Raw genomic sequence first — 14,050 nt, 5'->3', positions numbered from 1 at the left:
GGTGTGCAGACCTCCATGGGAGTGTAATTAACCCCAAGCAAAGAACCAAACAATTCAGGGAAGAGAAACCAGAGAAGAAAAAACAAACTTGCCAGCCAGGAAGATATCTGGTGGGTAGCTGGTCAAATCACAGAGAAGGGTACGCCACATTAAGTTAGATAATTTGTAGCAACTGGATTGTATAGCCTGGTTGGTGTTATCACCAAGCAGGGGCACTAAAGCCAGTACTATGGCACTGGCTTTTAAAAATATATATATATTTATTGATTTGAGAGAGAGAGGGAGGGAGAGGGAGAGAGTGAAACATCAATGTGAGAGAAACATTGATCAGATTGGTTGCCTCCCGTATGCACCCCGGCCTGGGATCAAACCACAAACCGGTATGTGCCCTGACTGGGAATCGAACCCATGACTTTCCAGTGCACTCTCAACCAACTGAGCCACACCGGCCAGGGCAGCACTGGCTTTTGAGAAAAGAAAAAAAAGATTTTTTGGGAAGTCAACCAGCAAGGAGATAGGAAGCAACTCAAACTGCCTCCCAGATCGAGGGTTGGGGGGCAGGGATAGCGTAAGGGAAGAACAGTCTGGCGCGTGGAGGGCTGGCCGGGCAGGTTTCAATCGGAGGGTTTCAGCACCGGATCGTTCTGGACAACAGACCCTTGGGTTCTGAAAGGACTCAGATGATCAAGTTCCAGTCAAGTCTCAGCTTTTTGGTTCCAGGAAGTTGGGGGTGAAACTTTGGTTCTGGGTGTTGTTATAGATCAAAATTCTCTCCTGTGCGTGCCTCGGCCGCATGACTTAACGAGTTTGTTTTGTTGACCCCAGTATCTTGTTAGAAAGAGGGTAAGGCCAGCTTGAGCTGGTTCTGCAGTTACAGTGGTAATGAACGAAATTCAACGCAGTCGACGTAAAGATCGTGAATCAGGCTGCTTCCCGTCCAGTAAACGGAAGGGTACCGAGAGGCGCTGTGCAAATGGAAGTCTTCTATAGGGGGACAAGGAAGTGAGAAGAGTGGATTATTCCAGGCCAGGGCACCTTCTCTTAGGGGGGCGGGGGCCTTATCAGGCAGATGCCTCACTAGTGCTCACCAGGAAATTCCGGACGATGGATTTCAGAATTCCACTCCTGGGAGAGGCGGGCACTGCAGTGAGGGTAGGCACTGAGTCTCGTGGGGTTTACCACAAGGGATTCCATTTGGATCTGTTTGTCTTTAGCACTGGAGAGCCAACCACAGTTGACAATATTGTTGCCCTGGAAAATGCCTTAAGCTGGAGCCCACTTGTGTTAAGGGACTGCCGCTAGGAGAGAATGGGTGGCTCTGGGGCCTTCCTTCTTATGCTCTTAGTTGGCATCACTGTTAGGCCTGTGTCGGCTAGCTGGCATTATGGGAGTGAGACTGGGGTAGTCACACCCTTTGTCCTAGTCGGCTGTACGGTGAAGGCGTGATAACAGAACGTGGCAGGCTCAGGAGGCCAGGGGCCTGGGGTGGGGCCATGGCTCTAACGCCATGAATGTCCCTGGGTCTGATGGAGTGTTCATGAGTGGGCAGAAGGGCATTTTTCATCTGGCTCAGCTGCCAGACGGGGAGAAGCCTCAAGGGGCTGACTTCGTACCTCCGGAGAGCTCAGCAGTCTTATCACCTCCTGGCCCATTTATTTATTTATTTTTTAAATATATTTTTATTGATTTCAGAGAGGAAGGGAGAGGGGAGAGAGAGAGATAGAAACATCAATGATGAGAGAGAATCATTGATCAGGTGCCTCCTGCATGCCCCCTAATGGGGATTAAGCACGCAACCCGGGCATGTGCCCCTGACCAGAATTGAACCCGGGACCCTTCAGTCCGCAGGTCGACGCTCTGTCCACTGAGCAAAACCGGCTAGGGCTGGCCCATTTATTTTTAAAGTTGCCAGCTATTCTGGGGACCCCCTGAAATTTCCTCAAGAAAAACGGCATGTGGGCTAGAGAGGGTTCCTGATCTTCTGAAACCTCTCCTTCCTGTGGTCCAGGGCGAAAAGCTAATGAGAAGGAGCGGCAGGCGGCCCTCCAAGTGGCCGAGGGCTTCATCTCCCGCATGCGGTACGCCCCAAACACGCAGGTGAGGAGATACCGTGCCCCTGACCCTCCGCCTGGGACACTCCCTTGACCTGCTGCCACTCAAGACGGGACAAGAAGGGCAGGAAAACCTCAGGCAGTGAGGGACAGTCCGGCCTCCCTACCAGACCCACCCAGCGGGGAAGCTCTTCTCAATCCTTGAAAAACTTAAAGTAAATGTGATTTTCCAAGAGGATGTTGGGCAGTACTCCCCTGGGAGCCGGTGAGCCTCTGAACAGCTTGTGCACTTCTGGGCCACTGTCCCAAGCTGGTACCACCCCCTCTCACCCCAGCGTGGTGACTCCACAAGCCATTTTGCGGGGAGCTGATAAGGCTCATCTGTAATTGGCGCGTCTTGCAAACTGTTTCCTACGTCCTGGGAGCAGTCTGTCTCCTCAGCCGTGACCTGTAATCTTCCTCAGCTCTTATCACCTTGGGGGAGCATCCTTGGCCTGGACAGCAAGTGGACTGAGGCCTGGTGCCCAGCGCCCCGCCCTCCCGACCCCGTCCTTCCCTGGCGGAGGCAGAGATAGCATCCTTGTGAGCAAGTCTCCCCCTGCTGTCCCTGCAGGTGGAGATCCTGCCCCAGGGCCGTGAAAGTCTCATCTTCAAGCAATTCTTCAAGAACTGGAAGTGAGAGGGCCGGCTCGCTGCGCACCCCCCTGCCTGCTTGTTCTTCCTCCTGCTGCCTGGTCAGTGCCGAGGTGCCCTGCAGATGTTCAATAAAGGAGACAAGTGCTTTCCCCGCTCTCCGCCTGCACTGCTGCCCCGGGCTCACTCTCCCCGCCCCACTTGCGCACCGGGCTCATTCCTATGCTGGGTGCAGTGGGATCCAGGGGACACGTTCTCCCCTCCGAGGGGCCGGCGCTGGCTTTGCAGGATTAAGGCGGAGGGGCCAGGAGTCCCATGGGCCCGGCAGGTACTGCTGTGAACCCAACAGGGAGGTGGCACAGCGCCAGGCTCAGGATCACTTGCAGCCAGAGGCTTCAGATCAGTCTCACGTTCCCAACTGGGAGAAGGTTGTGGCAACTGGCTGGGGCTGCCTCTCCGTCCGAGCCAGCATTTCCTCAGCTGCCCTAATAAGCCACTGCTTCCACACGACGCATGCTCGCCAGGCAACAGCACCACCTTCCCTCCTGTGCAGAAGTCTGGCTCGTCACTTCACGGCACATTGCCTCACGTGTTACCAGGGCCCCTGAGTTCATGCTCTTGCGTAATAGGTGGTGGCTGGAATATCAAAGAGGCCAGATCGCTAAACAAGGGGAGAATGGAGTTGCCCCAAAGCAGTCCCATCCTGAGCACATGACCCAGGGGGACGAGCGAGGCAGGGCGGTGTGAGCCTAGACCAGAGTGCAGAGTGCGAGGCCTGGCCGGGCACGTCTGTGCTGACCCAAGCTCACCCCTGGGCCCCCAGGGCTGTGTGGCTTCTGAGCTGACATGCTTGCTCTTTCTAGTCTAAATAGAAATTCTAATCAAGTTCATCTTGTTGATTTTGTGCCAAGAGGCATAAAAAATCAGCTCCCTGGATATCTGCCTTTCTCTGCACAGTCGTCCCCCTGACAGCCGACACAGAGCAGTGCCAGGGGGCGTTTTTTAAAGGGCACTATTCTGCTATCTTGACCGGAAGCTTCAGGGATGATTCTTAAAAGGGGGAGTTAGGGGCTGCACCAAACCTGTAGTTCTCACACCTTGAGGGTTGTGAAGCATATTAAGTCTCCCATGAAAGGCCTAGGCAGGCCTTTCCCTGCCCAAAACTGCAGATTAAGATTTTTGTATCATACTTTTTCATTTTTTAAAATTTTTATTTATTTTTAATTCTCACCCAAGAATATTTTTTTATTGATTTTTAGAGAGAGTGGAAGAGAGAGGGAAGGACAAAAAGCAATATCAATGTGAGAGAAACACATCGATCGGTTGCCTCCTGGATGAGCCCTGACCAGGGCCTGGGCCAGGGAGGAGCCTGAAACTGAGGTACATGCCCTTGACCGGAATCGAACCTGAGACCCTTCGATCTGCAGGCCAACGCTCTATCCACTGAGCCAAACTGGCTAGGGCTTTGCATCCATCTACTTTCAGAGTTTTTAGAGACTAACACCGGCCCCTCCTTCCCCCTAACCGGCCCCACTCCAAACAGTCCATCAGCAGAACTTGATCCCTGAACTGTGTTACTGCTGTGAGCGCTCCGCTGTCTGGAGGGTGTTGCCCAGGGAGGGTTTGGGAAGAGGGCACCTGAGAGGCCCATTGGCCGGGCCCTGGCAGTGATCAGACTGAGCATGCAGTCAGGTCAGCGCAGGTGGAAGGAACCTGACACCGAAGTGGAGGCTGGGCTGCGGCCCTTCTGCATTCCCACCCACCCATCTCCCTGCATCTCTGCGGGTCAGCTAAGCCCGGACTGGAGGAAGGATTAGTTCCGGTCAGGCAAAGATGACACAGGCACACTGCAGGGTCCACTGCCAGCCCCGCCCCCGAGGCATCCTGCTGACAAGTTCCCTTCCACCCTGGGGTGGCCATGTGTCAACCCCACCCCTGTGATGGCCCCACCTCCAGAGGGTCAGCCTTGGAGAGGCCTGCAGGGGCTAACAGGGTCTTCCACGCTCTACCTGAGGGAGGGCAGAGGACAGGAGAGCAGTGTAGTGGGGCCCCCGCCCCAGGTCAGGATTCCCTGGCCTGGAGGCTGTTTTGTGAATGAAGGAACAGCCAGCTTCCCCAGAAACTGCAGGAAAAAAACCAGTGTGGGCACTTCATACCAGTCCATCTTTTTTTGTTGTTAATCCTCACCTAAGGATATTTTTCCATTGATTTTTAGAGAGAGTGGGAGGGGGAAACACAGAGCAACATCGATGTGAGAGACACATCAATTGGTTGCCTCCTGCATGGACCCGACCCGGCTGGGGATTCAGCCTGCAACCCAGGTACGTGCCCGTGACCGGAATCAAACTCGGGACCCTTCAGTCCATGGGCCAATGCTCTATACAGTGAGCCAAACTGGCTAGGGCACACCAGTCAATCTTACCTCGCCCACTGGTTAGAGTCTCTGGACCCAGAAGTGCAGGGTGGACGTCACATGAACTCAGTGGGAGTTTGGTGAGGGCACAGCGCCCTCTCTGGGAGCCCTGGCCAGGGCCTTCACCCGGTAGGAGTGCCGGGCTCTAGCAGGGCTCAGGGAAGGCACAAGGCTTGTCTTAGAGGAAACACATGGAAACCTTAACCCAGAACAATTCTTTTATTCAATAACTTCTGATTTCCTCCTTCCCCCAACCAGGCTAGAAAACCATCTGTGATGGGCACCGCACAACCTCCATGGGAAGCCCGGCTGGCAGGCAGCTAGGATGGGCAGCAATGGAGACTCGGCCAGAGGCCCTGCTCTGTACCATAAACAGCGGGGAGGAGAGGAGATGGGACAAATGGGAGGCCAGAAGCCCCAGAGGGGTTCTTCTACTGGCCTGGTGGATGGAGGAGAGGAGGGCGGGCCCAGCTGTGGCCTCAGGCGTCTTGCTCTTGTTCATGCTGCCCCCTGTTGGCTGCTGCCACTGCCACCTCCCTTCATATTCTAACTAGACACTCTATGTCCCTGTCTGGTCCCTGTCCTATGGCCACCAGGGGTCTGAAAGCCCTACCTGAGGGCGTGTGGAACATCCTGGTGGGGCTCTCCCACCTCACGATCCATTCACTCTCACCGAGATGACCAGGAACCCAACTCAGATGACAGCAAAGGACGCAGATCTGTACGGAGTGCATCAAGTCTGACTGCCCCTGTGTCTCAATAGGAGGAGGGTCCTTGGCTTCCCCGACCAGGCCTGGGAGCTTCCACATCCCTTCTGCTGAGATGGGAAGGGGCGTGGTCCAGCCAGGTGTTCCTGATATGGTTTGCCTCGGTGGTCAGACCGGCCACGTGCCTTCGGATGAGTGTGGTGGCAGGTCACACACGCCTGTGAAAGTGAGGTCCTTGGAGTGAGGGGCTGGTGCCCCACGGCACTTCTGTGCTCCCAGCAAGGAGGTCTGTCCCTTCGATACTCCAGCCAAGTAGATCTCCAGGGTCTTGAGCAGCCGCCGTGGGCTCTTCTTGGCCAACACTTCCAAGTCTGGAACAGAGAGCATTGGGAACAAAAGGCTTGAGGGGGCTTTGGATGCACAGTCCATGGCCCAGCAGCTCTAGGGAGTACCCCCAGCCCGGGTCCTATGGAGAGAGGTGAAAGAGACCTCTAAGATGGGGAGCTCACCATGGAGGGAGATCAAGGGACCACAGGGTCCACAGGGACCACACACTCTACCTTGCCCAGGACAACTGCAACTGTGAATAGTCAGTCCACTGTCAGACCCAGCTTTTGATTCAGAAAATATCACCACAGGTAGAAGGGCAGAAAGGGAGGAGGGGGTGGCAGAGAAGGGAGAGCTAGCAGGCTCCAGAGGGTGGGCTGGAAGGGAACTGCAGCCAAGCCCAGTCTAGACACCACCCTGAGGTCCCTAAGCCCGGGATGCCCTGGAAGAGGTAGGTCTCCCCAGAAGAAAGAGCACACCTTTGAGGACAAAGCCCGAGTCTGCGATGGTCTTCTGCTGCGTCTTCCAGACATGAGCGAGGTGGAGGAAAGTGGCAGCATAGAAGCTGTTCACCACTGGGATCACCTTCTGCTGCCGATTACACTCCCTGCAGGAAGGGAGGTGATGGACAAAGGCTGGCCCCTGGGTGCCCTTCCCCACTACCCTCCCGGGGAGCCATTCCCCAGGCAGCCTTCACATCTGAGCTCAGGGTTGGGGAGGGGCTGGCAGATGGGTACTGGTGCACATGGACATTGCCTAGTGCCCCCAGAAGCCAGCAGGTGAGGAAGGAAGCTGGGGAGAATGAGGCAGGGAGGGAGGGAACCAGGCTCTGCTGGGTCCTTCTCATCAGCTGGTGAGGTCGAGGGGGCGGGGAATGGGGGGGTGGTGAGCAGTGGGAGGACTCACCTGGAGAGACACTCCTCTCTTAAGGCCTGGATTGCGATGCGGGTGATATTCACAGACATCAAACAGAAGGGGAATTGCTGGAATGGGAGTGGTACCAGGTCAGTGGCAACCCAGGTCTTGCCTTCTGTGTTTCCCGTCTCCCACACCCAGCCTGGCCTGCAGGCAGTAACAGTCGCAGCCCAGAGGCAGCGGCGATGTATGGCTGCTTCCACTTAGTTTTCACAGTGATCCTCCCATCTCACAGATGAGGATACTGAAGCTTTGTGAAATACCTTAAGGCAGCGGAGCCAGGATTCTAACTGGGTTAATTCACTCCAACCTGGTTTGCATAACCCCTGGGAGAGCTCTCCCGCTTCAACATCCCAACCCATGAGCTCTCTTTGGCCTTCACCAGACCTACCCATGTGCTGCCAGGGACCACATCACCCCTGGGGTTAGGATGAACACGAGAGACTGAGGCCCAGTTACCTAACTAACTATATAGGTTCTTAAAGTCTCTTCCCTTCCCTGGGCTTCTGGTTATTTGCTCAGAGCACTTCATCCAAAATCAGACAGAGAAGGTGCAAGTACGTAGAAAGTCAGCCTTGACTTGCTGGACACCCCATCTCTCAGTAGCAGAGGCCTGAGCATTCCCGAGAGGCAGCATGGACTCCCACCAGCACTTCACCAGGGTGGGCCTCAGAATGCCCTGCAGGGCCCACCTCAAAGCTTTATTTAATAACCAAACCAAAACAAAACAAAACACACACAAAAAAACACACAAAAGCAAAAGCAAATGAAAAACGTTTTGCAGGGAATGTGCAAATGTTACATGTTAGTTTTCATTGTTGCACGTACACAAGGGCATCCACTGAGGATAGATCAGTGCATTCCACACAAAAGCAAAAGCAAATGAAAAACGTTTTGCAGGGAATGTGCAAATGTTACATGTTAGTTTTCATTGTTGCACATACACAAGGGCATCCACTGAGGACAGACAGATCAGTGCATTCGGTAGTTTAGAACAAGAGTCACAGTCTATTTATCCCATCTACTTCCCCTGAGAAAAAAACTCATTGCATTATGATATACTGTGCTGTCCAGTGTGGTAGCAACTAACCACATGCACCTATTTAAATTTAAATTAAAAATTTAAAAAAATCTAAAATGCAACACTTTTTTAGCTCATCCTAGCGTGATTCCAAGTGCTCAGTAGCGACATGTGCTCAGCTGCTGTAGTGGACAGTGCAGATCTAGAAGGTTCTATTGGACATCACTGCCTGACCTGTAGAGGGTCTCCTGGCCCCACCCAGCTTCTTCTCAGGGTCTTCCATGACACCTGGGTCCCAGATCTTGGCCTGGCCACCTGCTAGCTGTGTGTCCTCATTAAAGCCACCCAAACATCGAGACTCAGCTTTCCTATCTCTCAAAATAAAAAGGGAAATGCACTTTGAGTTAACACAGCGGCCTGAGACTGCTGTCCTTAGAAAGGTCTGCATACAAGGTTAGCCCTTGGCTGGCATCTGGGCGCTTGGGTTGAGAGAGACGCTCGCCATTCCCTCACGATGACTCACTGTGTAAACTGTGCAAATAATATGGTTTATGTTACACACCTGCTTCCCCTGTGACTCTGGAATTCTGATCTGTGCTACAGATGGGGCCTGCATGGCCACCACCCAATAAAAACCTTAGGTACTGACTTTCTAATGAGCTCCCCTGGTTGGCACCGTTTTATTTGCTGGAGGAATTACGTGTGTCCTGTGTGACTCCACTGGGAGAGGACTCTTGGAAGCCTGCACCTGGTTTCCTACGGATTTTGTCCCATGCGTTTCTTCCACGGCTGACTTTGCTCTGGCTCAACTAAACCATGGCTGTGCCTCTCTGCCAAGTCCCGTGAACCCTCCAGTGAATCACAGAACCTGGAGGTTCCTGGGGACCCTGCCCAAGTGCCATGCTGGGTGGAGTCAAGACACTAATCATTACAAAAATTCTACGAGATAGGTTTCATTATCCACAGTTGACATTTTCTATTATCCCACAACCTACCTCACAGAGTTGCTCTAAGGAGTTATTTAGATCTCATATGCAAAATACTAAGTACAGCATCAGTCTAAGTAGTTTATTTTATATATTTAAAGGCCATTTAACAAAGAAAAATCAACCACAAAAATGAATTCGCATGTCACCTCTGACACACGTGTCATAGGTTCGCCATCACTGCTCTAAGGAGTTATTTAGATCTCATATGCAAAATACTAAGTACAGCATCAGTCTAAGTAGGTGCTAACAAATGTTCATAATTATTATTTTTGCCTCGATGTGTGACTGAGGTAGCAGCAATGCATTTATACCTTCTTTCTTCTTTTTTTTTTTAAATCCTCACCTGAGGATATGTTTTTATTGATTTTTAGAAAGGAAGAGAGGGAGAAAGAGAAACATCAATGTGAAAAACATCGATCAATTGCTTCCAGTACACGCACTGACCAGGAATCAAACATGCAACCTAGGTATGTGCCCTGACTGGGAATCAAACCCACAACCTTTTGGTGTATGAGAAAACACTCCAACCAACTGAGTCAGCTGGACAGGGGGTTATACCTTCTTGTACTGCATATTCAATTATATATACTTGCATAATATCGCCCCTTCCCTTAATTTTTTTCAGTCTAAGATAAATATGGGAACAAGAATATGGTAGCAACATAATTAAGAGAAGATTTAAACCTAGTGTTCATTCACTCTCAGGAACATTCATTTAAAGCTTACTTACTAAAAAGCAGTTTTCACTGGAATCAGATCTCGATGTCTCTGTTCCTTCAGTAGTTCTTTTGGATCTGAAAAGTGTTCCTTTGAGCTAAAATACGAGTGAGGCTGTATTTAGGGAACTAGCAGACAGCAGAGGAAACCAGATCTGGGCATTTTGGGGTTTCTATTTAAAGTTTCACTTCTCTTCATGCTTAAACACCTTTGAGAACTGAACAGGAAGCCCAGATGGTCTTCAGTGGCTGCGGCTGACATGGCCCCCCCTGGAGGTTCCAATCCCATAGTTCTCTAAAATCAATAAAAACATATTAAAAAAAAAAAAAAAGCCAGCCCTAGCCAGTTTGGCTCAGTTGATAGAGTGCCGGCCTGTGGACTGACTGTGGACTGAAGGGTCCTAGGTTCAATTCCGGCCAAGGGCACATGCCCGGGTTGCAGGTTTGATCCCCAGTGTGGGGCATGCAGGAGGCAGCTGATCAATGATTCTCTCATCATTGATGTTTCTATCTCTCTCTCCCTCTTCCTTCCTCTCTGAAATCAATAAAAAATATATTTTAAAAAAAAGCTAGATGGAATCTTAGAAGTATTTAGGCCAAACCTCATCTATAATAATCTATAATAATAAAGGCATAATATGCAAATTGACTGAACCGAACAGCAGAACGACCATCTGGACGACCTTCTGGATGACCACACTATGACACGCACTGACACCAAGCCAGCCAAGGCAGGTGCAATGCGATTGGCGGGGGGCCCGTGCCATCACCCCACAATTGCCCCAGGTCACCCTCTGTAGGGGCTCTGCGATTGATCTTCCCAAAGAAGGAGGCCCAAGCCACCCTCTGCACTGCGACTAATCACAGAGCCCCAGCCGGGTGGGTGGGGCCTCGCTCTTTGGGCTGATCGATCTGGGGACCCCCGCGATCAATTGCCCCACAGAGGGAGGCCCAGGCGACTGGCCAGTGATGCTGTGGCGGGTGTGCAGGGCAGCCAGCAACCATCCTGCAGAGGGAAGCCCAGGCCAGCCAAGCAATCAGACCTCACACCTGTTGCCCACAGAGGGAGGTGACTGGTAGGGGAGGGGGTGTGCAGCGCTGCACAGATGGCAAGTAGTGGCAGCAGCGGGGGGGGGGCCAGCTGCCGGCAGCCGGGGGGAAGGAAAGCCCAATAGGCCTGCCCAGGCCTCGGGACCCTATCCGAGGGGTCCCAGATTGCGAGAGTGCGCAGGCTGGGCTGACGGACACCCCCACCCCCACCCCCGTGCACAATTTTGTGCACTGGGCCTCTAGTTATTTCATAAAAGAGCAAACAGAGAGGTCCAGAGACTTGCCTCAAATCACAGCTAAATAATACTGCAGAGGGAACTAGCATCTAGCTTCCTGACACCTACACCAGCCCTCTTTTTTTTATTAAGCTGCTGTTCCTGTGGAATAAATATAAATCCCCAGTAAATGCCACAAAGGCCAGCAAGCGATATACCTCAAGACCAGATACTCATGAAGTCCCACTCTTGCCTCCTCCAGTGTTTCCTGGAATAGACAGGCATATGTAAAGCCTTAAGATTTAATGAGTGTGCCCAGCTGGGTGGGTCAGTGGTTGAGCATCAACCTATGAACCAGGAGGTCACGGTTTGATTCCTGGTCAGGGCACATGCCCGCATTGAGGTCCTGATCCCCAGTAGTGGGCGTGCAGGAGGCAGCTGATCGATGATTGTGTCTCATCATTGATGTTTCTATCTCTCTCTCCCTCTTCCTTCCCCTCTGAAATCAATAAAAATATAGTTTAAAAAAGATTGAATGAGTATTTTCCCCCAAAAGATATAGAGACATATAATAAACATTAGAAATTAAAAACTGCCCAGATGGCAGGAACTGTATGATTATTTGTTTTATATTCAAGTTTTGGATTCAAAGGTATCGACCTTACTAATAGTTGTGTGTGTACACGTATGCACACAGCAACTCACACAGATATGTATTTGGTGGATTTAAAAAACATGATATATTTATATATTATACATAAGATGTAAGAAATCTATTTTTTCTCATGGAAATCAAAAGTTACTTTAAAAAAATAGTTTATTGATTTTTAGAGAGAGAGGAAGGGAGAAGAGAAAAACATCAATGTGAGAGCATGACATTGATCGGCCGCCTCCCTCATGCCATGTACTGGAGATTGAGCCTCAACCCCCAACCCGGTACATGCCCTGACCGGGAACCAAACCAGCAACTTTCAGTGCACAGGATGACACCCAACCAACTGAACCACACTGGCCAGGGCCAAAACTTACTTTGATAACCCTCACTAACTGACTAATGTGCTGGGTACTTTACATAGTTTATCTGCAACTTAGAATAATTTTACAGGGTTGGAATTATGTTCACATGTTACAAAGGAAAAAACTGAGGTCCTGAGAATTAGGATTAATATGGCCAATACTTTTTGCAACTCAGGCCTGCCCAACTCTAGCCTTCTAAGATAAAATGATCTGATTAACATGCTGCAGGTCTGATCTTCAGCCACTCATTCTCAGGCACCTCTCCCTCGGGCAGCATAAAAGCAGACCACCTTCCTGCTTCTGTCAAGGGCTCCTGAAGACCTTTCCTATCAGAGTCGGGAGTGAACCAGCGACACATATAACAAGCTCTGTCCACTGAGAGGGCCTACAAGTAGTGAGATCTTAATAGCAGTGAGAAAGTCTACTGCTCAGATCTTGGCTTCTAAATATCATTCTCCAATTAAAGGAACAGGAGCTCCTTGAAGAAGTGGTCGATTCCAGGGATAGAAATTATGCAGGGAAAACACAAGCCGAACCGAGATCATCTGTTGGTGTCTAGAAAAATAAAAGTTCTCAAAAAAGGATAGGGCATGTTCAAAGGGCACAGGTGCCATCCTAAAAGAACTCTTAAAATGGTCAAAGATGGGACAAGTTGAGCACCAAAATAAAGGATAATATTTGGTTATAATTCATAGAATAAAATAAATATCCATGAGTCCACACTGATGTAAAAAGTAGCTGAGTAAATAAACAGAAGAGCACAGACAATTCCTTCTTGCAAAATTTATTAATTCTTACAGAATTAATAAATGTAGAATGAATGAGGGAAACAGAAAGTCAGCATTAGAACTAAGTTTGAGGACCGGTGGATGTGGCTCAGTTGGTTGAGTGTCATCCCATGCATCAAGAAGTCGCCAGTTCGTTTCCCCGTGAGGGCACATGCCTGGGTTGCAGGTGGGGATGTGAGGCAGCCAATCAATGTTTCTCTCTCATCAACATTTCTATCTCTCTCTCCGTTCCTCTCTCTCTAAAGAACAAAAAAATCAACAGAACAAAGTTTGAGGAGAAACAGGGTATTTGCATAGTTTCAAAGTGTCTTCCTCAACATTGTTATTAATTACAAAGGGAGAAATAGTCACTTTACCATGGAGAAACCCAGCAGATATCACCTCAACCACGTGTTCAAGGTGAGCCTCACCAGCAGTGAGACATGTTAGCATTCTGTGTTCCTGATATGAGGCACGAGAAGGCCACATCACTTCTGTGGTGTCCTTACCAAAAATGCATAACCCTCCAACTTGCTCTTAGCTTTCCATTACAGTTGATGGCCACTCTATCTTTCCTGCTGCTCAAATAAAAGTCATCATTGAGCCCAGCCAGCACGGCTCAATGACTGAGCGTTGACATATGCTCGGGTTGTGTGCTCAATCCCCAGTAGGGGGCATGCAGGAGGCAGCCAATCAATGATTCTCTCTGATCATAGATGTTTTTATCTCTCATTCTCCCTTCCTCTCTGAAATCAATAAAAATATATTTTAAAAAAATCATGATTGACTCCTCTCTTTTTCTTACACTCATATTCTATCCATCAGAAAAATATGCTGGCTCTACTCTCTTAAGTCCATACGCTCAAGATTCTATATCCGCGGAGAAACCAAGATGGCGGCATAGGCAAACACCTGAAATTGCTGCCTCACACAACCACTTCAAAAATACAACTAAAAGACAAAACAGACATCATCCAGAACCACAGGAAGGCTGGCTGAGTGGAAATTCTACAACTAGAAGGAAAGAGAAAAGCACACTGAGATTCAGAGGAGGTGAGGAAGTAAAGTGCAGAGGTACAGAGGCGCACATGGAAAGGGCTGGCAACTGAGGACGCGGTTGTCTTTTTCAATCGGGAGGGAGACACACACTCCCACTCTGAACTCCAGTTCCGGGCGAGTCTCTGGGGACCCAGACTCATAGGGGAGAAACTGAACTGTCTGGCATCGGA

The 14,050-nt window shown here is 50.3% G+C and overlaps 2 protein-coding genes across 4 annotated transcripts in view; one reads left to right on the top strand and one right to left on the bottom strand.

The window, feature by feature from the left end:
• Positions 1–2,841, top strand: part of CAPG (capping protein (actin filament), gelsolin-like) — a 7,641-nt gene extending 4,800 nt beyond the window's left edge. The window contains exons 7-8 of the mRNA XM_014530088.1: positions 1,981–2,097; positions 2,665–2,841. Of these exons, the coding sequence (XP_014385574.1) occupies positions 1,981–2,097; positions 2,665–2,730 (183 nt within the window). The 3' untranslated portion in view covers positions 2,731–2,841. The remainder of the gene's footprint in view (positions 1–1,980; positions 2,098–2,664) is intronic.
• A 2,456-nt stretch (positions 2,842–5,297) lies between these two features.
• ELMOD3 (ELMO/CED-12 domain containing 3) overlaps positions 5,298–14,050 on the bottom strand; it is a 25,838-nt gene continuing 17,085 nt past the window's right edge. For 2 of the 3 annotated variants that reach the window (XM_005882411.2, XM_014530092.1), the window contains 4 exons: positions 9,787–9,870; positions 7,038–7,114; positions 6,611–6,738; positions 5,298–6,175 (listed from right to left, as the gene is read on the bottom strand). In XM_005882411.2, the coding sequence (XP_005882473.1) occupies positions 5,973–6,175; positions 6,611–6,738; positions 7,038–7,114; positions 9,787–9,870 (492 nt within the window). In that variant the 3' untranslated portion in view covers positions 5,298–5,972. The remainder of the gene's footprint in view (positions 6,176–6,610; positions 6,739–7,037; positions 7,115–9,786; positions 9,871–14,050) is intronic. The other variant, XM_005882412.2, reaches the window with a different exon arrangement.

This window comes from Myotis brandtii, unplaced genomic scaffold (genome assembly GCF_000412655.1).
Source record: "Myotis brandtii unplaced genomic scaffold, ASM41265v1 scaffold714, whole genome shotgun sequence".
Taxonomy (NCBI): domain Eukaryota; kingdom Metazoa; phylum Chordata; class Mammalia; order Chiroptera; family Vespertilionidae; genus Myotis; species Myotis brandtii.
The sequence above is the reverse complement of the archived record's forward strand: the minus strand, read 5'-3'. Positions and strand labels throughout refer to the sequence as shown.